Source organism: Vipera ursinii (assembly GCF_947247035.1).
Source record: "Vipera ursinii genome assembly, chromosome: W".
NCBI lineage: Eukaryota > Metazoa > Chordata > Lepidosauria > Squamata > Viperidae > Vipera > Vipera ursinii.
The window spans coordinates 17,657,517-17,683,738 of record NC_139522.1 but is presented as its reverse complement, the minus strand read 5'-3'; the positions used below and the strand labels follow the sequence as shown (position 1 = coordinate 17,683,738).

The following is a 26,222-nucleotide window of genomic DNA, read 5'->3' as shown; positions in this document are numbered from 1 at the left end:
TACTGGGTTTTTCCCCAATGTATGCGAGAGTCCAAAATGTCTTTGACTTCAAAGTGATGCTTTCCCTTGATCATAATGGGGTCAGGAGCTGGTTGTGATTCGGGACGCAAGGAAGATGTGATTTATGGTTTCAGCGGGCTACAATGAAATACCGGGTGTACACGTCTGAGCTTTTTTGGCAGCTCAAGTTCTACAGTTACTGGGTTACTCCTTTTGATGGGGAAAGGTCCAACGTATTTCAGCCCCAATTTTTTTGATGGTTGTCTAGATTGTAGGAATTTGGTAGAGAGATAGACCTTGTCTCCAACTTTAAAGTCCTTTGGCTTGATGCGCTGTTTAGCAGCCTGTTTTTTGTATGTTTCCCTAGCTTCATTCAAAGCTTTTCTCACCACTGGCCAGGTGCTTTGTAACTGGGTAACCCAATCTTTCAGCGATGCCATTAATGGGGTGGTCTGAGGTACTGTAGTTCAGGGATAGACACAAAGTCTTGTCCTGTGGCCACTTTAAATGGAGTGAACCTGGTGCTATTGTGCACTGAGTTATTGTAGGCGAACTCCGTGAAAGGAAGGAGGTCTGTCCAATTGTCCTGTTGGTAATATAGCATCTGAGGTACTGCTCCAGGACGCCATAGACCTGTTCACACACCCCGTTAGTAGCTGGATAATGCAAGGAGCTGAGCCCGTGAGTGGTCCCCAAAAGTTTTAGGAACTCCCGCCCAAGCTGTGAAGTAAATTCAACTTTTCGATTTGAGATTATTCTTTCTGGAGCACCATGCAGCCGATAGAGGTGCTGCATGAATAGTTTAGCCAAAGTGCGTGCTAAGGGGATTTTTTTGACAGGGTATAAAAGTTGGGAATTTCATAAAGGACTAGTAGGGAATTTTTTTTTTAATTCCGTTTATATCCCACCCTTCTCCGAAGACTCAGGGCGGCTTACAAGCTTAGCAGTAGCCTTCATTCTATGTATATGCCTGCTTATTAGGGCTTTCACACACACCCCAAGCGGCATTATTACAAAGTCAGCTTAATTGCCCCCAACAATCTGGGTCCTCATTTTACCTACCTCGGAAGGATGGAAGGCTGAGTCAACCTTGAGCCTGGTGGGATGCGAACCTGCACTAATTGCAGGCAGCTGGTGTTACTTAAGGAGGCATTAGCCCACTGCTCCACCAAGGCTCTTTGATAATGGAAGGGGAGAAAAGTCGCTATCACTGATCCTACCTGAGTAAGAGTGGGGAATTGAGAAAAATATGGGTGGTAGCCAAGGATGGAGGAAGCGTTCCATCCATGAACAACACATTCATTTTGCTAGAGCCATCTGTCTCAGGTGATGGCAACTTTTCCTTTAAATAGTCTCTGTCTCAATTTTGTGATTAGAAGTTGACCTCCTGGCCCCCAGTTCAAAGGGTATTATTTGGAGGAAAACTGTGTTCTTTCTTAACTTTCCCAGGCCTGGGGAGCAGCCAACCGGATTTTGATAGTATTTCATTAAGAGCAATAATCATAACACATATAGAATGAAGTGTACATTTCATACAAAAACACAGCAAGAAGGAGGTATTATTTATTTATTTATTTTATTTTAATTCCATTTATATCCCGCCCTTCTCCGAAGACTCAGGGCGGCTTACAAGCTTAGCAGTATTACACAATCGAAACTCTATAAACCAGGGGTGTCAAACTGCCGGCCCACAGGCTGGTTGCATCATACAGATGCTGTGCCCACCCCAGCTCTGGCAATGTGAAAAAAGTCACGATACTTTGTGACACAGCAAGTTTGACACCCATGCTATAAACTAACTTCAGTAATTTGCTGTGCAAACGAACAGAATTGCTGCATATTTTAACTCTTTCTCCCCTCCCCCCAAGTCCTGTGCAATTGGTGAAGATTACATACACATACTTCTTTAACCTGTGAAATCCTGTCTGACCTCCAAACTGGCGATGTCAAGGGTACCAAGTCCTCCTCCTCCAGCAGAGATGTCAAGTGGACCTGTTGCAGAGAGCTGGTGTTACACTCAAGTAAGGCCTGCAGTTTGGAATATCAACTAATTACTATATCAGCTGGCATTTATTATCCTCCCTTTGAATTGGACTCAAACAAGTGTTTTGCACAGTGACATACTTTCAAAATAACTGAACTTGATAATCATGTCAATTGTAATAGTAATAAATATTATGTGGGAAACTGGTGAATTCCCAAATTCATATGTTGCTCTTGATAGGCTTAGGGATAGATGGTAACCTTGTTGTCTTCTAGATGTTCTGCTAAGTTTTGCTTTGTTCCCTGATGGTCCTGATCCAAAGAATCTTTGGCATATATAAAGTGATGAAGATTGCTGGAAAATCATAAAATAGACTTGCAGAGCAAGTTTTTGTTGTTGCTTTTCCAACAATATTAGCGTTAGCATAGCTAACACATCAACCTAACAAAATCAAATGGGAATCAGATTAATAATATTTTGTGCACATCTCTGTCTTGGATAGCGGCTTTTGAGGACCTCATAACTAGAACAGATAAATTACACGAATATACTTTCCCATTGAAACACGAAGTATTCGATCTGATAGGTTTGCATTTTATATTTCCTCTTAATACAGGTAGTCCTTGACGTACAACAGTTTGTTTAGTGGCCATTCAGAGTGAAAATGGCACTGGAAAAAGTGACATGACTGCTTTTCACATGACAGCTGCAGCATCCCAGGGTTGTGTGATCACCTTTTGTGACCTTTTTAAAATATTTTGTTAATTTTCCAGTTTTACATTTAAGTATTTAAAAAGCAACGTGGTGGCTGGGTTAATCAATACTTCGATAACAAAATCTTTAGTACAAATCTCAAGTTACAACATCAAATATTTCCTCTCTTTTTCCCTTAACATTTACTGTCTCATATCTAAGCTAATACAGTTCTTATTATATCAACTAAGTAAAAACATCATTATTACATTTATCAATAAATTTTAGCTTATACGTATTTTTTTTTACATTCAATCTTCATAAACAATCCATATCCTGTTTTTCCCCCCAATTTTTAGTTTCCCATCAATATTCCAATTTAATCTTTGATATTTATAATTTTCAGGTTTTAGGTAACCAAGATTTCCCTTATCTCAATTCATAAGAGAATTTAATATCCAAAATACACATTTTATCTATTTGAATATAATCTTGTTCTATTTCCTAAAGGTTATCTATTTCCCACCATATTAAATCATCTACTTAATAATACAATATCCCCTTTAATAAATCAAAACCATTATATATATTACCTGGGTTAATAAATCAAACATATTTGTAATAATTACTTTTTTTCTTTTAGGTCTAATTTTTAAATATTAAACAGATAAAATCCTTATTTTCAACTAATTTCCAAATATTTTAAATCTAATGACCAGAATTCCCTTTATCTCAACTTCTCCCTTTAACCCTCTAATTAATAATATGAAATTCCCCTGTAATAAATTAAAACCCCAATTTTCTTCAGCCTTATTCTGGCTTTCTTCCTTTGCCAACTAGGATCCCATATCAGTGCTTTTAGATCATCAAATAGGTCTCCCTCTATTATTATATATGTTATTTGAAATAAAGGAGACCATTTAATTGCCATTTTTTGGAAGGACACATTTGTATTCATAAAGTTGTCTCTCTATTATTTCAATTCCCCATAATTGCCCTGATATGTTTATCTTCCATTCAATCTGTTCTTCTTTCTCAAATTCCTTCTGATTTATATAGAAAGTCTTTTCCATTTTCAATGTTGTCACTCCCTTTTCTGGATTTTCCATTAACCGTATTTGTTGGTCAATTGAGTCTTCTGTCTTAATATTTGATTGTTCCACTTCTTCTGTTATCTTCTGTGTTGTTAGTTCTTCGGTTGTAGTCAAAGTTTGGGTTTGTATATCTAAGCTGGTGTCTTGTTCTTTTATGTTGCATCTTATTTTATCACAAGCTAAAATAATGGTTTCATGTATTGCTTTCAGCATGGAAAGGATCTTTTCCTGGTCTTCATCCATCTCTTTCACATGTTTATAAATAGTCTTTATAGTAGAAGTCGTTTGTCAAGCTAGATTTTATAGTCCAAGGTATTTCATCATCTCATATAGTAACCAATATTCCTCAAATAAAGAGATAGGAAGGCAATTCCCCACATATAACTCTGAAAGTCAGTAAGGGTTTACATTCACAGTTCAAGTAGGCCAGTTATGCCGCCCAGCTGTTCTCTTACAGCTATGTCTCTCACAGGTGGTGCCAAGATCAGAAGAGTCTTATCTAAGGTCTGGGCTTTGAGCCAACTCTCTGTTAGGAAATAACAAGTTGTAATAACAAACTTCGCCACAAGATGTCATTGATGCCGTTTAAGGTTTTTTAAGTCCAAAATTTTTATAATCCATTTTCCAATTTTATTTCTTTTTTGTAGATAAAAGCAAAAGTCTGCAATAAAAATAGGAAAAATTTTGGTCCCCAAGTTTCAGGAAGATATAAATGCAATTAAATTAAATTTGTTCTTTTAATGCTTTAATTCCCCTGGGTAGTCAGTCGCTGCTATTCTTAGAGGGTTAGATAGAAATTCCCTTCCCTCTCTCCTCACAGGGGGAAAGATAATTCAGGCAGCTTTTACAGGAAAATAAAGTACTTAGGGTAAAGGGAAGATCAGATCTCACCCAGTTTCATCCGCATTGCTTTCGAAGTGCTTGGTGGTAAGTTTGACTTCGGCTGTTTGCAGCCTAGTGACAGGCCATAATACTATGGCCGGTCTTTCCTCTGCCAGTTTGGAGGGCTGCCCCGGATCGAGCAGGAGGGCTGCTGCCCTCCTGCAATGAAGCGGGTGTCCCCTCCTTGCTCGTCGCCCCTACAGGGAGACTTTTGACCCTTTCCAGTGTTCTCCAGCGGACTGAAACTGAACGCGGAAGATGGAGTTCGCCTTCCAGCAGTCGCAGCGGCCGCGATGGCGAACTGGAAGTCACCTTTTGTGACCTTCTGACCAGCAAATTCAATGGGGAAGCCAGATTCACTTAACTGTGTTACTAACTTAACAGCTGCAGTGATTCATTTAACTATGGCAAAAAAGGTTGTAAAATGGGTCAAAACTCACTTAACAACTGTTTCACTTAGCAACAGAAATTTTGAGCTCAATTGTTGAAAGTCAAGGGCTACCTGTATTGACATTTCCCTGTATTTACTATCCCTAGCCATTAAAAGATACATACATACCAGTTATCATGTTAGCACTCATTATGCTGCAATTCTTTGTGCATGTATTAATAATACATTGTAATCAGAAAAAGTGCTCTTAAGCTTGCCACAGTGTTAAACAAAAGACTGGAGGGACAGGCAGGGTGGAAGCTTTTCCTGAGCATTTGTGCTTCCATTCTGGAATATAAGGTACCTGAAGGACACTAGATTCTGCTCATGATTGCAAGTACAGGTAGTCCTCACTTAATGATGGTAATTGGGACTGGGAACTCTTAAGTGATGCAGTTATAAAGCATAATGACATATGACCACACTGACTTAATATTGCAGTCCCAATTGCTGTTGTTACATGAAACCTGAATGACGGCAGTGTCCGATAGTCATGTGATCACTGTGACCTTCTCATGGCTTGTTGGAAGCTGTCAGTGAAGGTTGCAAATGGTGATCATGTGACTGTGGGATGCTGTGACTGTTGTAAATTGCAAGCCTGTTGCCAAGTATTTGAAACACAATTGTGAATGCAGGCATGCTGTGATGGCCACAACTACAAGGAGTGGTCATAACTTCCCTTCATTCAGCGCCATCATAATCTTGGAACAGTCACTGAATGAGTGATCATTAAATAAGGACTACTATGAAAGAATTCAGCAGCAGCAAATCTTTTCTGAAAGCAGACATACTGCCTCTTCTACATAAATTGGTATGGGCCACACACACCAGCTTAATAGCCCTACAAATTAATTATAGGTCAAATAATTTTCCTCCTGACTTCTTATGGAGAGGGACAAGGGTAGCAGTGCTGTAGAAACCCTTTGATAAGAATGGATCACAGTTTCTTGGAGAGGTATTTATGATATTTCAAGAGAATGGAGGTCTAAATGTACTTTTCCTTCATTTTCTAACATCAGTGGGGATTTGGGCTGTGGTGTTTTTTTGGTGATCTTGTTCTTTATAACAATGTATGTAAATTGCTAGCCAATATTTTCCCTCTTCACCATTCTTTTTAAAGATTAAAGTGGTCAAATTTTCCTACATGTGGACCATCAATAACTTCAGCTTTTGTCGGGAGGAAATGGGCGAGGTCATCAAAAGTTCAACATTTTCATCAGGAGCTAATGATAAATTAAAATGGTAAGGACCACCAAAATGCCAGATAAGGAACAGCAGAAGGTACATTCATTGATATGTGGTTCTCAGAGCTGGGTTTGCAGTTATACCTTAGCCTCATATTCATTTAGAGCCATTGGTGAAGTTGCTAACGTTCTGTTTCAGAACTGTCACCTGTAAAATGTCATAGTAAAAGACCGGTTCCATAAAGTTAAGGAAAAAGTGCTACATTCATCTGTTGAATCTTAGTTATCCATTTGTAAGTGTGGCTCACCAACTTCCTGTGATCAGCTGCAAGAAATCAAAATGTCATTGTTTAATAGTCTATAGTAAATGCGGACTAAAACATAACTAGTGTAGTACAACTATCAACCAGGGTATGATTTTTCAAAAGAAAACAATCTGTGTATAGAAAGTTGTTTCACAGAGTATAGTCGGGTATAGTTGAATGATTTATATAGAGAAAATGAACATAGTCTTTCTGCTTTTGCAGGTGTTTGCGTGTGAACCCAAAGGGCCTGGATGAAGAAAGTAAAGATTATCTTTCACTTTATCTGTTACTGGTCAGCTGTCCAAAGAGTGAAGTCCGAGCCAAATTCAAGTTCTCCATTCTGAATGCAAAAGGAGAAGAAACAAAAGCAATGGGTATGCATAGCTAGTAGCTGGGCACTTATATTTTACCCCTTGCTGTATATGCAAATAGAGCAGAAAATAAAGTCTTCTGTTTTTCTTTGTTCTATATTTTTTTAAATGCCAACCTCTTTGTATGTTTCCAGAGAGCCAGAGAGCCTATCGGTTTGTGCAAGGCAAAGACTGGGGATTCAAGAAGTTTATTAGAAGAGATTTTCTTCTGGATGAGGCGAATGGGCTCCTTCCAGATGACAAGCTCACTCTCTTCTGTGAGGTAAGGAAAGATGTGGTGGAACATCATGGTTTCCTTTGGGAAGGTTTTCATAAATAGTTTTTTTTGTCTCAACTCCTGCTATGAATCCAATTTGTTCATCGTACAGTTGGGCTTTGGGGATGGAACTTTTGAGTATCTCCGTTGTGGCTGAATGTACTGGATGGATCACTTCTTTCTGGAGGAGTTGGTTCTTGAAATACCTAGGGTCCAAGCCATTATGGGGTTTACAGGTTACAGTCAGCATTTTGAAGCCTGTTGGTAGCCATGTCATCCCTAGAAAAGTGCTATCATATGGCACTTGTGGCTCTCACCCACTAGCAGGAGTGTTGCTGTGTTTTGTATCAGCTACAGCTTCCAGGTAGTGTTCAGAGGCAACAAAACAAAACCCTTGTTTTAAGCTTTTTGTGACAAGTCTGTGAGTTTAGAAAACCAGATTTAACTCACAGACAGGAAAAATGTCATTGTTGCTGCTAAGGATGTTTTGGGTTCCATACTTCAGTGTTAATACCATATGCTCAGCTAATTCTCTCAAATTGTAGGTACCCCCAACTTTTTCACTTTAGGGGAAATATATTTTTGTTTTGTTAAAGGAGAATATTTGTAGCTCAGGCTTGACATGAGGGGTCTTTGGTGCTCTTTGAGCTTGGTTCTTTTCTTTTGCAGACATTTCATTACCCAAACCAGGTAACATCATCAGTGCTAGTAAGGAGTGGTTTGCTGTCAGTTTATATTGTAGTGGCTTGCCTGTCAGTGTTTGTGGGGGTGGTCTTAGAGGTTCTTTTGTTGGGCTTCTTACTGTTGGCTTCTTTGGTAGTTTCTTTTTTTTAAAGATTTTATTAGATTTTATAGGGTTAAGAATAACATTTTAGAAGGCAATGTGGTAATTGGGTTCATCAATAGGTCAGTAATACAATAATTAGGGAGTATCTCAGGTTACACCATCAAATATTTCTTCTCAGTTTCCTTTGACATTTGCTATTTCATATTTATGCTAATAAATTTCTAATTATATCAAAATTCAGTAAAAATTTCAGTATCTCATTTATAAATACATTTTTTGTTTTTGCTTATACATATCTTAATAGATCTCAATAGACAATGTCCTGTTATAAAATTTTACCAATTTTAATTTTTAGTTACAGTATTCCAATTTAACCTTTAATATCCATAGTATTTAACTTTCGGGTAACCCAAATCTCCTTTATCTCATTTCATAAAAATTATAATATCTAAAATACACCTATTAAAACTTAAATATGTTCTTATTCTATTCCATAAACATTTTCTACTTCCCATCCTAATAGATCACCGCCTTAATAATAGAGTATCTTATTAGTTCAGATCCATCATCTATATACACTGGGCTAATCAATAATTCAAACCTATTTTCTTATAGTTAATTTAAATTTTCCTTGTTAATCTGAACCTTCAATATTCAACCAATTAACCAACCGTTTTTTACTATTTTCTGACTATTTTAAATCTAGTACTCAAATTTCCTTTTATTTCAAAATCTCCCTTTAGCCCACTAACTGACAGTTTAGGATCCTCTCTAATAAAACAGGGGCTCCCAGTTGTTCAACGTAATTCTAGCTTTCTTCTTTTGCCAGCCAGGTTTGCATATCAATGCTTTTAATTCATCAGATAGGTCTCTCTTCATTCTTGTGTATTGTCACTGCGGTTTTTTTAGTGTTTGTCAGCTCCGCATGTCTCACTTTGTTTCTCTGCCAGCTGCATAGTAATCTTATCAATGTAACCAAGGTGATTGTCACATGTCCAGCCATGTTATGGTTTCATGCCTAGCACTGCTGTTAAGTGCGCATGTCTACAAAAGTTTTCTCACTTTACTTTTTTTCTTCTCTTTGTGTATTCTGTCTGATGAGAGGATGTAGTCAGTTTAGGAGTTTTCTTTTGCTTTCCAATTAAAGTTTTATATACAGTAGAATATTTATTTATTTATTTATTTATTATATTTTTATATGCCTCGGTATTTGTTTATTTTTACCTGATGTTTACCATGCGTCGAATGAACCACGGTTCATCGCCCTCTGATAGGGAAGTATTAATTTATTTCCCTGACATTGGTAGCAGAGGATGGTTTGTTTTTATTTTCAAGATTTATTGCCCCTGATAAGCGTATAGGCAATTAGCCAGCCCGTTAGTCCGGCGACTGAGGAACGCTGTGATTAAATTGCTGCAATATGCCAAAGAAAAAGAAGAAGAAGGCCCGTTATCAGTCTGCTGAAGAGGAGACAGTCGTTTCACAGAGATATCTCCCTTCAGGTTTACAGACTCCGCTCGCATCTGCTACACATCTTGGAGAAGAAGATGCAGCCTCTGAGTCAAGGTCAGTCTCACCATTTTCTGATATTATAAGCCCTCCAGAAATAATTTATACTCATGGGGCCCAGGCTATTTTTGAGGGGCTCGGTGCTAGACCAAAAGGTTCATTAGGAAAGGGAGTGATTCATTATCCTCCTGGGCCTGAACAAACTGTCCATGAGAAGGCGTTGCAAAGTTATTTTCAACAAATTGAAGCTTTTGACAAAGAGCTGCAGCAGGCAAAGGCATATGCATCCATGATTAAGCAGCAGGGGAGAGGTTCTGCTGGTATTCGCATTCCAGAGTCAGCCATATTGCCTTCTTCAAAGCCAAAGACACTCCTATAGGAGTTAGCCATATTACCTTCTTCTTCAAAGCCAAAGCCACTCCCAGAATTGAGTGTTGTGTCAGACGAATGGGTACAGGAACTTCCTATGTCACAGTCCCATGATTATGTGCCGTCTCAAATGACACACCGAGCTACAATGATGCCTGAATCTAATGTTATAGCACCATCTGCTGGTGAATCTGTTTTACAAGATAGAAATGAATTACTATGTGGCTTGCGTGAGAAAATGCAAAGATTGCAGCTCTTTTTCGCAGATGTCTATTAATGAATTATTGCTCCAAGCTTCAGGTGCTCCAGCTAGAACCCCTATTAATACTGCTACTATCCAGGTTCCTGTCCCAGACGGAGCACAGCAGCCTCCAGCCCAAGTGCAGCCTCCACTGGTTCCTCAAATACAAAGCCCAGTGCTAACTGCAGGCCAACTTAATGTAGCAGCTCAAGTGCCAGCGCCTCCTGCTGGCCAGGGTGGAATTGCAGCTCCAGTACAACCACACCCAGCACCAGTACCCATGGCAGCTCCAATTCAACTGCCGCAAGTCCAGGCACAGGAACAGGCGCCTCCTGCAGGCCAAGTCCGAATTGCACAACCTGCACAGCCAGCACCTCAAATTTATGTTCCTCAACAGGCATCTCCTATTGTACCACTGGCTGGTGATTCAAAATTGAAGCGGTCAGGACAAAATTACAGGGCATGGGTCAGTGAAGTTGGACTTTTGCTCTGCAGAGAAGGTACCCATCGCATGGTCTTTAATCCTCCTGACCAGCCATGGACTCCTGACATATGGGACTTAAATAATAAAGCATGCACAACATTGTTGATGTCAATGGACACTGAATTGCAGCTCACGTTTTCACAAGATGCAACTGCCCAACAAATTTGGACTCAATTAGAAGCATGTTATCGGCCTATGTCAATTGAGTCTACATGTTTGCTTTTGTCCGAGTTCCATGGCTCTAGATTAAAACCTGGTGAACATATTGGAGAACACTTAACTAAAATGAAAGGAATAAGAAAAGAAGTGGGTGAAAAAGGCTATCCTATTGATGACTTTCAAATGATCAGAATTATTATTAACTCATTGAACTATGAATGGAAAGATGCTATTACCAAGATTAATCAAGTGTCCATTGCTCAACACACAGTGGATCATGTATGCAGAATTTTAACCGAAGAAGAGGCACTTATGCAAGCTGCGCCACATTTAACAGGACCACCTGCATCAAGAGCTCCAGCAAGGCGTCCCTTCCGTGGAAGAGCCTATGTTCCAAGGATGCCAAGATGTTACATCTGCAATCATGTGGGACATGCCACCCGGGATTGTCCCCAATGATTTCCAGCGCCCGCCACGTACCAGCCCAGAGGAACAGATTCCAGAGGAGGCAGAGGTAGAGGCAGATGACAAGGTCGTGGCCGTGGTCCCAGGTGTGATCCGCAAGCTCCGCTTGCTACATTGGCTTTAACCAACGATCCACATCCTCAACCAGAGTACAACAGACAACCTTTTTGGACTTTGGACAGTGGAGCAGCTTTGCATGTTACCTACAGAAAAGAACTTTATACAGAGATGCACGAGCCTGAACCTGAACTTCGTGAGCTTTACTCTTTTTCTAATCATCCTGTTCAGGTCATGGGAAAAGGAACTGTTTACATTGAAGAGCTCGATGCATGCATTCCTGGTGTTTATTATGTACCATCAGCTAATAGCAATTTGCTTAGCCAGAGTCACTTGTCTAGGGCATCAAAATTCCAGGTACATCATCTTGAAAAAGCAAGTTATGTATTTAAAGACGGAGATATTGTTGCTGAAACCATGTTGATTGGTGGTTTTATTACTTAAAGCCAAAGTCTAAGCAGCAAGAGCAGGCAAGTATACAAGCTCCAAAAAGGGAAAGCGCAGGCCCAGTGAGAGATGTCCCAGAGAGAGATCCTGTTGCTATGTCAAAGGCTCCTAAAGCCAACAAGAAGACAAATAAGACACAGGTTGCTCACGGCAAGCCTGAGGTTCCTAATAAACATGCTAATGTTGAGAATTCACTAACTGGTAATCCTTTGGATTACAGGTGTATACATAAGCGGCATAGAAGATTGGGTCATGCCAGTTTCCATGTTCTGAAGAAGATGCCAGAGTTCGCAAGAGGTTTGGATCTAAAGGGGTGTAAGGTGTTCTTGGATTGTGCTGTCTGCAAAAAATCCAAATCCAAAGCAGCAGCAATTCCAAAATGCGCTACACGCCTGTCAACACGCATTTTTGATTTTGTACACACTGACATAGTGGGTCCTTTTACACCAACAATTGGTGGTAAAAGATATTTTTTGACAATTGTTTATAATTACTCTAGATATGGATATGTATTTCCTATGAGAGAAAAATCTGAGACCTTTCAGATCTTTAAAGACTTTGCCGCTCTTGTCTATACCCAGCATGAAGTCAGCATCGCCAGAATTCAGAGTGATCGCGGTGCTGAATTCATGTCTCAGCGTTTTCAGGACTGGATGCGTAGAAATGGCATACTACACCAGACCTCAGCTCCTTACACTCCGGCCGAAAATGGAGTGGCAGAATGCAGAAACGGGGTTCTGCAAACAATGATGCGTTGCCTTCTTGAAGATGCCAACCTCAGTCTCCCATACTGGGGTGAGGCTATTAAATATGCTAATCATATCATCAATCGTACTTAGAGTAGTGTAATAAATCAGACCCCTTATTTCATGTTATATGGACACAAACCTGACCTCTCGCATCTCCATATTTTTGGTTCATACGCTATGGTGAATATTCCTCTAGCGCAAAGAAGGAAAGGGGGTCCTGCAGCAAAAAGAATGAGATTTATGGGTATTGATGATAATTCAAAATGGAGCAAATACATCGACTCTTCCCATGTGATTGTGATTTCCCAATCCGCTACTTTTGAGGAAGATGCTGACTGATCCAGGATTCATTCTAACGATCCTGGAGTTTATTTTCCTAGAGATGATGCTGCTAATGCCACGCAGCCTGATGATCAAGATGCACAGGCGAATGTTCCTTCCACGAGTTCTTCTCAACCTACTGTTCTTTCTTCGCAAGCCGACGATGCTGTCGCTGGCGACGATGATGAACACGAGGATGAAACGGAAGAAGAATGGACAGTTGTTCCGAGATGTTCCAAGAGGACCACAAAGGGGATCCCCCCAAAACGGTATTCATGGCAAGTAACAAAAGCACCTTTACCTTTGATTTGTAATGTTACACTTCCTCCTGATAAGTTCACACAAATCAAACATCTTCCTGAATCAGAGCAAGATAAATGGTATGAGGCAATGCAGGCTGAAATGGACAGTCTAAAGAAACTTCAACTGCAAGCCCTCCAGCAAACAAGAAAGTTATTGGCACTCGATGGGTCTACAGAATTAAAAAGAAGCCAAATGGTGAGTCGTTATATAAGGCCAGACTTGTAGCCCAGGGTTTCGCTCAATGTTATCCTGAGGACTATACAAATACTTACTCACTCACAGTGCGGACTGAGAGTGTGAAAATCGCCTTAGCCACTGCGACTATCCTTGGTTTAGAGGCTTTCCAGTTTCATGTTGAAACGGCTTATCTACACGCTGATCTTGATGAAGAAATTTATGTGAAAGGTCCTCCAGGTTTCCGACAGCAAGAAGGGGATACCTGGTTTCTACACAAAAGTCTTTATGGTCTGAAACAGTCTGGTTTAATGTGGTACTTATGTCTTTCTGACAAACTAAATTCAATGGGCTTTATTAAGTCTGAAACAGATGAATGCGTGTTTACTAAAAGATCTGATAATAGGTATGAGATAATTCTTGTTTATGTTGATGATATTGTTTATATTGGTCCAACTAAGCAGATGAATGAGAATTTTGCTAAAGCTTTACAACAGTTTTTCACATTGAAATCTTTAGGATATATTAACACTTATTTAGGTGTTCAAGTTGTCCAAACTCAGAAGGGGTTTAGTCTTACACAAGAAGATAAGATTGAACAACTATTGCATCACTGCAACATGAAGGATACTAAACCAGTGAGTATACCCATGCAAACCGATTTTCACAACTTGACACATGAACCAAGTCCTGAGTTTCGAAGACCAAACACTTTATCGCTCAGTCATTGGGTCGCTGCTGTATATTAGTAGTTGGACTAGACCCGACATTGCACTTAGTGTTAATCTCCTATCTTTTTTATTTTATTTAAATTTTATTAAACAAATTTTAAATAAATAAAAACAAGAACATTATTACAACATACTGAAAAGTGCATCAAATAGAAAAACACCAAAACATCCTAGACACCAAAAAAACAAAAACAACAACATTAGACAGGACCGAGGAGTGTAATACTACCCCTAATTTCTTTTTCTCGTGCATCCCAGGCTAAGTAACCTTTAATTACCAAATATTAGAAATCTATAATTGTGTATATCTCCAGATTCTATACCTCAAATAATAATACACAATCATCTGGTATTTCCCCCGTTGAGATTAAATATTCTATTTTGTAACCATGAATACCAGGAGTCCCAACTTTTATTGAAAAGTGATTCACTTTTCCCTTTGAGAATATATGTCATTCGATCTGACTCTGCGCATAGTAATACTTTCTCTATTACTTGATAGTCCGTTGGGATTTCCATCGTCTTCCAATATTGCGCATAAATCATACGCGCCGCTGTTGTAATATGTATTACTAGATACCAAACATTTTTTGGTATTTCTTGTGGCTTCATCCCCAAGAGGAAAATAGCTGGGTCCAATTGAAGATCATATCCTGTTATTTGAAATAACCAATTTTTTATATTGGTCCAGTAACGCCTAACCTTTGGACAAGTCCACCATTGATGGTAGAAAGTGCCCCTGGCAGAATCACATTTCCAACATTTGTCATTTGCATTGGGAAACATTTTTGAAATTCGTGCGGGAGCTAAGTACCATCTATACAACATTTTGTACATATTTTCTTTAAATGCTGTTGCTAACGTTAATTTTATATTTTTCTTCCAAATTTGTTCCCACTCTTCTAATTCTAATATTTCTCCCCCAGGCAATCATTACGTCATTTATTGTTCCCCCTTCCATCCCATGGAACAAAAGTAGATTATAGGTCTTAGATAAAAATTTAGCATCACTTCCCCATAAAATCTTGTCTAATTCTTGTGGGATTATATTGATTCCAAATTCCTGCTTATCCCTATTAAACCTTGAGCTCATTTGAGAATACGACCACCAATCCAACTCTATACCCCCAGAATGTAACTCCTCCCTGGATTTAAGATTGCCTCTCAGATCTATGAGATCTTTATACCTATAGTTTCTGTCTGGATTGTGTAACGTTGAATAAGTTACAGCTTCCAAAGGAGTAAACCAGCCAGGTATTTTTGTATAGATCCACCCTCTCACCATACGCCAAGAGTTTATCAATACATCCCTAATATAATGATTAGAGAAAACTTTATATTGACTATCCTTCCTTGGCCAGAGATAGGCATGCCATCCCTGCGTTAAGTTATATCCTTCAATAGTTAACACCCTCCTTCTAGATAACACAACCCAGTCCCTAATCCAAGCCAAGGCAGAGGCATGGTATACAGCTCCCAATGTGGGAGCCCCAGTCCTCCCCTTGTTTTGTGCTCCTGCAGCGTTCTTCTTTTAATACGCGGCTTTCGATTATTCCATATGAATCTACCAAATATCTGTTCTAGTTTTTTAAAAAATTTCTTATCTAGGAGCAGTTTGAAATAGGTATAACCACTTTGGCAAAATATGGGTCTTAATCACTGCAATTCGTCCTAGGATTGAGAGTTGAATATTTTTCCAGCTGTCTAAATTCTTCTCCATCTCAGTCATCAATTTTTGATAATTTAATTCCTTTATAGATGGACACCTTGAAGATAGCCAAATACCTAAATATTTAACTTTTTTAACTATTTGGATCCCCATCACCTCTTGTAATTGTACCTTGGATTCAGTTCCAATATTCTTTACCAAAAATTTAGTTTTATCTCGATTAATCTTTAAACCTGCTACTTCTCCAAAGGCACTAATTTCCTCCAATAATTTAGGGCCTGATTCCAATGGGTCTTCCAAAATAAAAACTAAGTCATCAGCAAAAGTTTGAAGCTTATATTGCTGATCATTTATTTTTAATCCTTTAATATTATTATTTTGCCTAATTATAATCAATAGTGGTTCTAAAGTCAAAATAAACAGTAGAGGTGAAAGGGGGCATCCCTGTCTCGTACCTTTTTGTATATCAATTTTCCCAGTCATTTCACCATTGAATAATACTCGGGCAGATTGCGTAGTGTAAATTGTTTGTATAGCTCTTACAAAATTTGGTCCAAATCCCATTTTAATCATCTGACATATTAAAAATTCCAAACTAACCATGTCAAATGCTTTCTGAGCGTCAAGAAACATCATTGCCAACTGTTTGCTAGGGTGCATCTCATAATATTCCAACGTATTCATCACTATTCTCAAATTATCTCTTATTTGCCGATTTGGAAGAAAACCATTCTGATCTGGATGTATAAATTCTCTTAAGAAAACTTTAAGCCTGCCCGCCAGAATTGAGGAAAATTTTTTATAATCTGCATTAAATAGCGAAATGGGTCTATAATTTTTAACCAAGGTACGATCTGAATCTTCCTTTGGGATCAAAGATATATAAGCCTCTGTCCATGACTGGGGTATTTTCCCTTCACTCAAAACCTCATTAAATAAATCTTTTAAATAGCCACTAAACATTTCCAACATTTCTTTATATAATTCCGCCGGGAGTCCATCCGTTCCCGGGGTTTTCCCATTCGATTGTTTCCTAATTGCCTCCTTTATTTCCCCTTCTGAGATCTCTGAATTCAAAATTTGTTTTACATTCTCAGGAACCTCCTGTAAATCCACCCTTTCTAAGTAACTTGCAATCCTTTCTTCTAAAATTGGGTCTTTCTTATACAATGCAGTAAAAAATTCCTGAATCACCTTTTTCTTTTGATCATTTGATCCCACCATATTTCCCATCCCATCCTGTAACCATTCTATTTTTCTCGCGATTGCTCGCTTCCTAAGCCTATAGGACAACCATTTTCCAGCCTTGTTGGCGTGTTCAAAAAAAAATTGTTTATTCCTTTGAATTTTCTCTGCTAATTCATGTTGATCCAGGAGGGAAATCTCGTGTCGCGTAATATCTTTTCTCTCCCTCGCTATTACTGAGGATGGGTCTTTCTGAAGAGCCTCCTCGGCCTCTGTCAACACTCCCATCAACTCCAATCTCTTAACCCTCTCTTTCTTCCACTTATATGCCGAATACTTAATTGCTATCCCTCGAATCACTGCTTTCGCAGTGTCCCATATAATTTGAATTGGTGTATCTTCCCTTCTGTTCTCCTCAAAAAAGTATCCCATTTCCTGGTTCAACAAGTTTTTGAATTGTTCTTCTTTTAAAAGAGCTGTTCTCATTGTCCATCTATACCTCTTCTTTTCTCCTTTCCAAACCAAAACTAACGGGCTGTGATCTGCCCAGTCATTAGTCGTAATCTCTATTTCCCTAACCATCTCTTTCAATTCATGGGATGCCCATATCATATCAATTCGGGTCCATGTATGATGCTTGGGAGAGAAATAAGTATATTGCCTCTCTTCCCTGTGGAAATCTCGCCATATATCACATATACCTAATTCCTCCCTCACTTGATCCCACACCTTAGGCAATGTTCTTTTTACCCCTTTAAGTAAACAACATCTACTATTGCATTGAAGTCTCCTATGATGCATATATGCTCGTATTCTAACCCTGCTATTACTTTATATAAACCTTGAAAAAAGGCACACTGATTACAATTTGGTGCATACACATTTACCAATAAGATCTTCTTCTGAGCCAATCGAAGTTCTACCATCACTACTCTACCTTCTGTATCTGAATACACCCAGTGGGCCTCAATATTTTGCCGGACGTAAATCACTACTCCCCTTTTCTTTTGTTCTGCCAGGGACACAAAAACTTCCCCCAATTTTGGACACTCTAGTACATTCTGTTGACTTTTAATGATATGGACTTCCTGGATACAAATTATATCATATTTTAATTTACAAAGTTTGGACCAAGTTTTTTCCCTCTTAGTAGGAGCATTAAGACCGTTAATATTAACAGAGAAAAGGCAAACCTCTTCCTGAATGTCACTGCTTCGCTGTATTCTTTATTTTTTTTGCTAACTGTGTCTCCATTTGAGGGCCCGAGCCTCCCAATTCCCCAGCATCTTCCTTATCTATACTCTTCTTTTCTTTTAATCCTCCGCTTCTCCCCTTGGAATCCAATTGAACTTCTTCCTGGCTTTTGCCTTCTAACTCCTCCTCACTCTCCTGATTGAACTGGGATTCAAAAAATACATGGGCATCCTGTAAGTTATCAATACGATATCTCTTGTCCTGCCACATAAAAGCCAATCCTTCTGGAATCAGCCATCAGTACCGAATGTCAAATTTCCTAAACTGACTTGTTAGGAAATCATATTTTTTCCTCTGATCTCTCACTCTTCTTGGTAGCTGCTTAAGAATAATTACTGATCTTCCTTTAAAGGATATAGTCTTCTCTCTTGCTTTCCTTAGGACCTGCTCCCGCACTGATGTTTTATTCAGTCGGACATGTATCTCTCTTGGGAGTTTGTTTCGACGTGCATAACTAGTGTAAACCTGAAATACGTCATCTATATCCCTCAACATCTCTTGTGGGTTCACCTCAAGCACTCCAGCCAAAATCTCTGTCACAATAGTTTCCAAATGCTCCTATGTTAATCTCCTATCACGACACGTAGGCAAGGCAAAACAGTTTCACTGGACATGTGTTAAAAAATTATTGAGATACATGAAGTTATTGTTAGAACCCACACATACTGACTATGCAGAGTTATGTTTTTGTGCAGATTCTGATTGGGCGAGTGAGAAGAAATCACGTAAAAGTACTTCAGGTTATATAGTATGATGTTTTTAAATGGATGTCCTGTTTACTGGCATGTGCATAAACAGAATTTTGTTTCTTGTTCTACTGAAGCTGAATATTTATTTATTTATTTATTTTAATTCCATTTATATCCCGCCCTTCTCCAAAGACTCAGGGCGGCTTACAAGCTTAGCAGTAGCCTTCATTCTATGTATATGCCTGCTTATTAGGGCTTTCACACACACCCCCAAGCGGCATTATTACAAAGTCAGCTTGTGTTTCAGATGCATGTAATTCTCTAACGTGGTTTGATGCTTTAGTCACAGATATATGGACACATCTGGTTCGACCGATCACTGTGATGGAAGACAACGAATCCGTGGTTTATATATCTGAGAATCGCTTTACAGGTTCAAGGTCTAGACACATTGACATCCGGTATCAAAACATAAGACAAGTAGTCAAACAAGGTTTTGTTAAATTGCAGTATGTGCCTACACATGATCAGATTGCTGATATGCTGAACAAACCACTTCCTACAGCTTAGCACGAGTATCTGTGCAACAAGATGTGTCTTATCTGAGATGTGCGTTACTGACAAAAGAAAGGGATGTCACTGCGTTTTTTTTAGTGTTTGTCAGCTCCGCACGTCTCACTTTGTTTCTCTGCCAGCTGCATAGTAATCTTATCAATGTAACCAAGGTGATTGTCACATGTCCAGCCATGTTATGGTTTCATGCCTAGCACTGCTGTTAAGTGTGCATGTCTACAAAAGTTTTCTCACTTTACTTTTTTTTCTTCTCTTTGTGTATTCTGTCTGATGAGAGGATGTAGTCAGTTTAGGAGTTTTCTTTTGCTTTCCAATTAAAGTTTTATATACAGTAGAATATGCCTTGGTATTTGTTTATTTTTACCTGATGTTTACCATGCGTCGAATGAACCACGGTTCATTGCCCTCTGATAGGGAAGTATTAATTTATTTCCCTGACATGTATATTATGTGGATTAAAGGAGACCATCTAGTTGCTAATTTTCTAAGAAGTCTGGCCCATTTATAATCATTAATTCGCCTTGATCTCCCAGATCCCCATGTTTGTTCTGGTATAGTTGTCTTAAATTTGATCTGGTCTTTTTCTTTCTCAGGTTTCTTCTTCTTGTTTTCGTCGAAGGTTATTTCCAGTTTTGAAATTATTGTGTCATTATCTGGATTTTCAGTAGACTGTGTTTGTTGTTCTGTGTAGAGCCCTCTGCATTGGTGTTCAGTTTTTCCACTTCTGTTGTTTTTTGGGTTAGCAGTTTTCTAGCTGCAGTCAGGATTTCGCCTTCTGGAGGTAAGCTGGCACCTTTATCTTTCAAATTAGCTTTAAGTTTGTCAATATTTAGAAGAATAGCTTCAAGTATAGGTTTAAACATATCCCGAATCTGGAAGTCGTCCTCCGTTTCTGATGTAGTTCAAAATGATCTTTCTGGTGGAGGCTAGCTATTAAGAAAGTAAATGTTCAGCTACACCATTCCTAAAAGTCAGTCTCACTGCCCAGCTGTTCTCTCAAAGCTAGGTTTGTGTAAACAAATCTCTTCGTCAAAGTAATAAAGTAATAAAAGTATTGTGCCAAGCTCGCCAAAAAATATCCCCGATAGCATTTAGAGTCTTTTTCAAATCCCAAACTAAAATCTTACCCACTTTAAATTCTTTTTTGCAAATTAAACAAAGTGACAGATTCCAATAAGAATAGGAATTTTTTGGGTCGCCAAGTTCCAGACAGAAAATAAATGTCCAGTTGTATTAAGTTGATTTTTTCAAAGCTTTGTTTCCTCTAAGTAATCATACGCTGCCATTTTAGAGGGTGGGGAAAGAAAAAATTCCCTTCCCTCTCTCCTCGGCAGGGAATAAATTTTCATGAAGCTTTTAACAGGAAAAATACTTGGGATGCAGAGAAGATAAAATCTCACCCAATTTCTTCACATTGCTTTCAAGTGCTTGTTAGTAAGTTTGGCCTCGGCTGTCTGCAGATTAATGATGGGCCATAAATGGCTGATCTTTTCCCTGTCAGTTTGAAGAGCTGCCTGGGATCAAATGGGAGGGATGCCGCCCTTCCATGATTACTCAGGGGTCTTCTTCATGCTCGTTGCCCCTCCAGGGCAACTTTCAACCCTTTTCAGGGTCCCCTGGTGGGAGAAAACCAGGCAGTGGGGGGGAGCATCTCCCCACCCGTCTGCCAGCACTGCAATCGAAAACCAGAAGCCTTCTTTGGCAGTTTCTTGATTGTGGTATAGTTTACTTAATTGTTGGTCTGATGTTAACCTTGGAGTTAATCTATGCTGATCTGGGTGCTGATTGCTGGTGGAGAGGTGCTTGGGTCTTTTTGTTCCTTTGTGGGCTGGGTGATCATCCCTTTTGCATAGTCTATAGATGTTGTTAGATGCAGCCAAAGATGGAGAAGCTCTATACAGTCAGTAAAAACAAGACCAGGAGCTGACTGTGGCTCAGACCATGAGCTTCTCATTGCAAAGTTTAGGCTTAAACTGAAGAAAATAGGGGAAAGCGCTAGGCCACTCAGGTATGAATTAAATTATATCCCTGTTGAATATACAGTAGAAGTGACAAATAGATTTAAGGAATTAGATCTGATAGACAGAGTGCCTGAAGAACTATGGACAGAGGTTCGCAACATTGTACAAGAGGTAGCAACCAAAACCATCCCAAAGAAAAAGAAATGCAAGAAAGCAAAATGGCTGTCTAAGGAAGCTTTGCAAATAGCTGAAGAAAGGAGGGAAGCGAAAGGCAAGGGAGAAAAAGAAAGATACGCCCAATTGAATGCAGAATTCCAGAGAATAGCTAGAAGAGATAAGAATGCCTTCTTAAATGAACAGTGCAAAGAAATAGAAGAAAACAATAAAATAGGGAGGACCAGAGATCTTTTCAAGAAAATTGGAAAGATGAAGAGAACGTTTAATGCAAAAATGGGCATGATAAAGGACCAAAATGGCAGGGACCTAACAGAGGCAGAAGAGATTAAGAAGAGGTGGCAAAATTACACAGAGAAACTATACAAGAATGAGCTTAACCTCCCTGATCACCACGATGAGGTGGTCACTGACCTCGAGCCAGACATCCTAGAATGTGAAGTGAAGTGGGCCTTAGAAAAGCTAAGCAACAACAAAGCTAGTGGAGGTGACAGTATTCCAGCTGAGCTATTCAAAATCTTAAAAGACGATGCAGTAAAAGTGCTACACTCAATTTGTCAGCAAATTTGGAAAACTCAACAGTGGCCACAGGATTGGAAAAGATCAGTTTACATTCCAATTCCAAAGAAAGGCAGTGCCAAAGAATGTTCAAACTATCGCACCATTGCACTCATTTCTCATGCTAGTAAAGTCATGCTTAAAATCCTACAAGCTAGACTTCAGCAGTATGTGGATCGAGAACTACCAGAAGTACAGGCAGGATTTCGAAGAGGCAGAGGAACTAGAGATCAAATTGCCAACATACGCTGGATCATGGAGAAAGCTAGGGAGTTCCAGAAAAACATCTACTTCTGCTTCATTGACTATGCTAAAGCCTTTGATTGTGTGGATCATAACAAACTGTGGCAAGTTCTTAAAGAGATGGGAGTACAAGATCATCTTATTTGTCTCTTGAGAAACCTATATGCGGGCCAAGAAGCAACAGTGAGAACTGGACACAGAACCACTGATTGGTTCAAAATTGGGAAAGGAGTCCGGCAAGGCTGTATACTGTCGCCCTGCCTATTTAACTTATATGCAGAGCACATCATGAGAAAGGCAGGGCTAGATGAATCAAAAGTTGGAATTAAGATTGCCGGAAGAAATATCAACAACCTAAGATATGCAGATGATACCACTCTAGTGGCAGAAAGTGAAGAAGAACTAAAGAGCCTCTTGTTGCGGGTGAAGAAGGAGAGTGCAAAAGTTGGGTTGAAACTTAACATTAAGAAAACCAAGATCATGGCATCCGGCCCTCTCAATTCCTGGCAATTAGATGGGGAAGAAATGGAGGTAGTGGCAGATTTTATTTTCCTGGGCTCCAAGATCACTGCAGATGGGGACTGTAGCCAAGAAATTAAAAGACGCTTGCTCCTGGGGAGTAAAGCCATGGCAAATCTAGACAGCACACTAAAAAGCAGAGATATCACCCTGTCAACAAAAGTGCGTATAGTCAAGGCTATGGTCTTCCCAGTTGCAATGTATGGCAGTGAAAGTTGGACCATAAGAAAGGCTGAGCGCCAAAGAATTGAGGCCTTTGAACTATGGTGCTGGAGAAGACTCCTGCGAGTCCCTTGGACTGCGAGGCGATCCAACCGGTCAGTCCTAGAGGAGATCAAACCTGACTGCTCTTTAGAAGGCCAGATCCTGAAGCTAAAACTCAAATACTTTGGCCACCTAATGAGAAGGAAGGACTCACTGGAGAAGAGCCTAATGCTGGGAAAGATTGAGGGCAATAGAAGAAGGGGACAACAGAGAATGAGGTGGCTGGATGGAGTCACTGAAGCAGTAGGCGTGAGCTTAAATGGACTCCAGAAGATGGTAGAGGACAGGGACGCCTGGAGGAACGTTGTCCATAGGGTCGCGATGGGTCGGACACGACTTCGCAGCTAACAACAACAACAACATAGATGTTGTTAATGTCTATGTGTCTATTGATGGCTGATTTGACAGTGCCAGGCTGATCAGCAGAGACTACAATGGCAAACTAGAAATGCAAGTCTACAGAAAAACCACCCATACTAACCAGGTGCTCCACTACCAAACCAACAACCCAACCTCCCACAAGAGAAGCTGTGTAAGGACTTTATTTAGATGAGCCCAAACACACTGCAGCAACTCACAACAGCAGAAAAGGGAAATAGAGTATCTATACAACATATTCCAACAAAATGGATATCCACACAACTTAGTCCCTGACCACTCAACCCAATATAGCACAACCAACACAAACCCTAAAAAGAATTACACTGCCATACATCAAAAATATCTCAGAAACCACCAACAGACTACTACAACCATGTGGAATCAGCATAGCCCACAAGCCAACTAAAGTCCTTCAAAACATTTTAAGCAGACCAAATGACCCAACAACCCCAGAAGGAAAAACAGGATTTTTTTCTACAACATACAATGTAAGGACTGCAACAACTACTATGTAGGACAAACAGGCAGAAGACTGGCAGAATGCATCCACAAACACCAACCAGCAGTCAGAAGACATGATGAAAATTCTTTAATTTCACAACATATAGACAGATTTAACCATAGTTTCAATTGGGAAAATGTGGCCATCCTAGACCAAGCCAAATCCAAAAACGCCAGGGAATTTCTAGAAACCTGCCACTCTGACAAATCAGCCATCAATAGACAGATAGACATTAACAACATCTGTAGACTATGCAAAAGAGACAACCAGCCCAAAAAGGAACAAAAAGACCCAAGCACCTCTCCACCAACAATCAGCATCCAGATCAGCATAGATTAACTCCAAAGTTAACATCAGACCAATAATCAAGTAAACAATACCCCAATCAAGAAACTGTCAAAGAAGCCAACAGCCCAATCAAAGAATGTTTAAGACCACCCCCACCAACACTGACAGGCAAACCACTAGACTAGAATATAAACTGACAGCAAACTGCACTCCTTACTAGCACCTGGTTTGGGTAATGAAAGGTCTGCAAGAAAACAAGCAAGCTCAGAGAGCACCAAGGACCCCTCATATTTTTGATTTGGTTGTTGCTGTGCTGACTTGCTATGAAAACTTAATCGTACTTGGTGACATAAGAGATGCCCCTGCTTCCTTTAAACTATTTCTTGCTGGTGGGAAAAGGTTTGGTCACCTTAATTAAGTTCTTCTGTGGTTGACATATGGTAGGTTGTCCATTGATTCATCCTCATGCCTGATTGTAGAAGGCTATTTGACTGCATTTGTTTGCAGTTTCTGTTTTACTCTCTGGGTCCCATGAGCATGCAGAGGGATAAGAAGGAAGGAGTCAGAGTTTTTGTACTCCACAAATTGTTTTGTTTAATAAGTAGGAGGGACTGCTTCCTATGACTCCAGAGACTACTGATTTAATCCAGCTAAAATCACAGGCTTTTAAATTCCATGGATTTTGATGATAGAGTTTTGAGTATACACAAGTAATCCTCAAGATATGACTGTAATGGAACCTGCCCATTACATTTGCAAGTGGTGATGGCTCTTAAGTGAGATCGCCTCTCTTAACGAACCCCACCACCTGCTCTCCCTGATACAGCAGTTAAACAAATATGCAGGTTGTTAAGCAGAGCATGGGGTGCCTCAGGGGTGGGGGAGGCCCTGGGAGGCCTAGCACAGGCTCAGGCCCACCTGCCCTGGGCCTCCCAAGGCCTCCCGCATACCTGAGTCACCCTGTGCTCTGCTTCCTGCCCTCTGGGTCCCCACAGGCCTTTCCCTCCCTGACAGGGTTCCTACAGGCCTTAGGCCTACTTCCCACCCCACCAGACCCCACACCCTTCTCACTTACCTGTCATGGCTTTGTTGGATCCCGGTTCAGAGGAGGAGAAGGAGTTGGAACCAGGATTGTCCAACGGGGATGGCACTGTTCCCCCCAAACGAGCGAAGAGTCCAGGGGCTGAGGCAGTCCCAGTGAGGCAGTCCCAGTCCCTTCTAGATTCTCTGTTGCTACTATTACTACTTTTATATAAGAGCATGGCCTTCTGTGCTTCCTTGCAGGTGAGTGTGGTACAGGACTCTGTCAATATCTCCGGCCAGAATTCCATGAACATGGTGAAGGTACCTGAATGCCGCTTGGCTGATGAGTTGGGAGGCCTTTGGGAAAACTCTCGCTTCACAGACTGCTGCCTGTGTGTAGCAGGCCAGGAGTTCCAAGCTCACAAAGCCATATTAGCAGGTTGGTATTGACACTGTTTGGTGTAGTGGTTAAGGCATCAGACTAGAAACCAGGAGACTGTGAGTTCTACTCACGTCTTGAACACAAAGCCAGCTGGGGGACCTTGGGCTAGTCACTTTCTCTCAGCTCTAGGAAGGAGGCTATGGCAAACCACTTCTAAAATATTTTACCAAGAAAACTGCAGGGACTTCTCTAGGCAGTCTCTGAGAATCAGACATGATTGAATGGAAGAAAAAAAAATGACACACCATGTGTGACCACAGGAGGAAAGCCATATGTGGCCAGTAGTTGCCTCATGAAACGCCGGGCCAGGCATGCTTGGACAGCAGTGGGATCAAGTAGATGGCAAAGTTCAGCTAGGGGCAGCAGAGTGTAGGGCTGCAGGGGGCATGGAGTGCTGAGGGCCAAAAAAACACAGATGGGGGAGATGGGTGGGGGGAGTTGAAGTACCCCTGTGGTCATAAGTGTGGACAGGCTGCCAAACACCCATTTTTTGATCACATTA

At 40.1% G+C, this 26,222-nt stretch overlaps 1 protein-coding gene across 1 annotated transcript in view; it reads left to right on the top strand.

The window, feature by feature from the left end:
- The first annotated feature begins 1,902 nt into the window (after nucleotides 1–1,902).
- Nucleotides 1,903–26,222, top strand: part of LOC310648318 (speckle-type POZ protein) — a 39,095-nt gene continuing 14,775 nt past the window's right edge. The window contains exons 1-5 of the mRNA XM_083376078.1: nucleotides 1,903–2,021; nucleotides 6,204–6,325; nucleotides 6,795–6,946; nucleotides 7,078–7,205; nucleotides 25,540–25,717. Of these exons, the coding sequence (XP_083232204.1) occupies nucleotides 1,944–2,021; nucleotides 6,204–6,325; nucleotides 6,795–6,946; nucleotides 7,078–7,205; nucleotides 25,540–25,717 (658 nt within the window). The 5' untranslated portion in view covers nucleotides 1,903–1,943. The remainder of the gene's footprint in view (nucleotides 2,022–6,203; nucleotides 6,326–6,794; nucleotides 6,947–7,077; nucleotides 7,206–25,539; nucleotides 25,718–26,222) is intronic.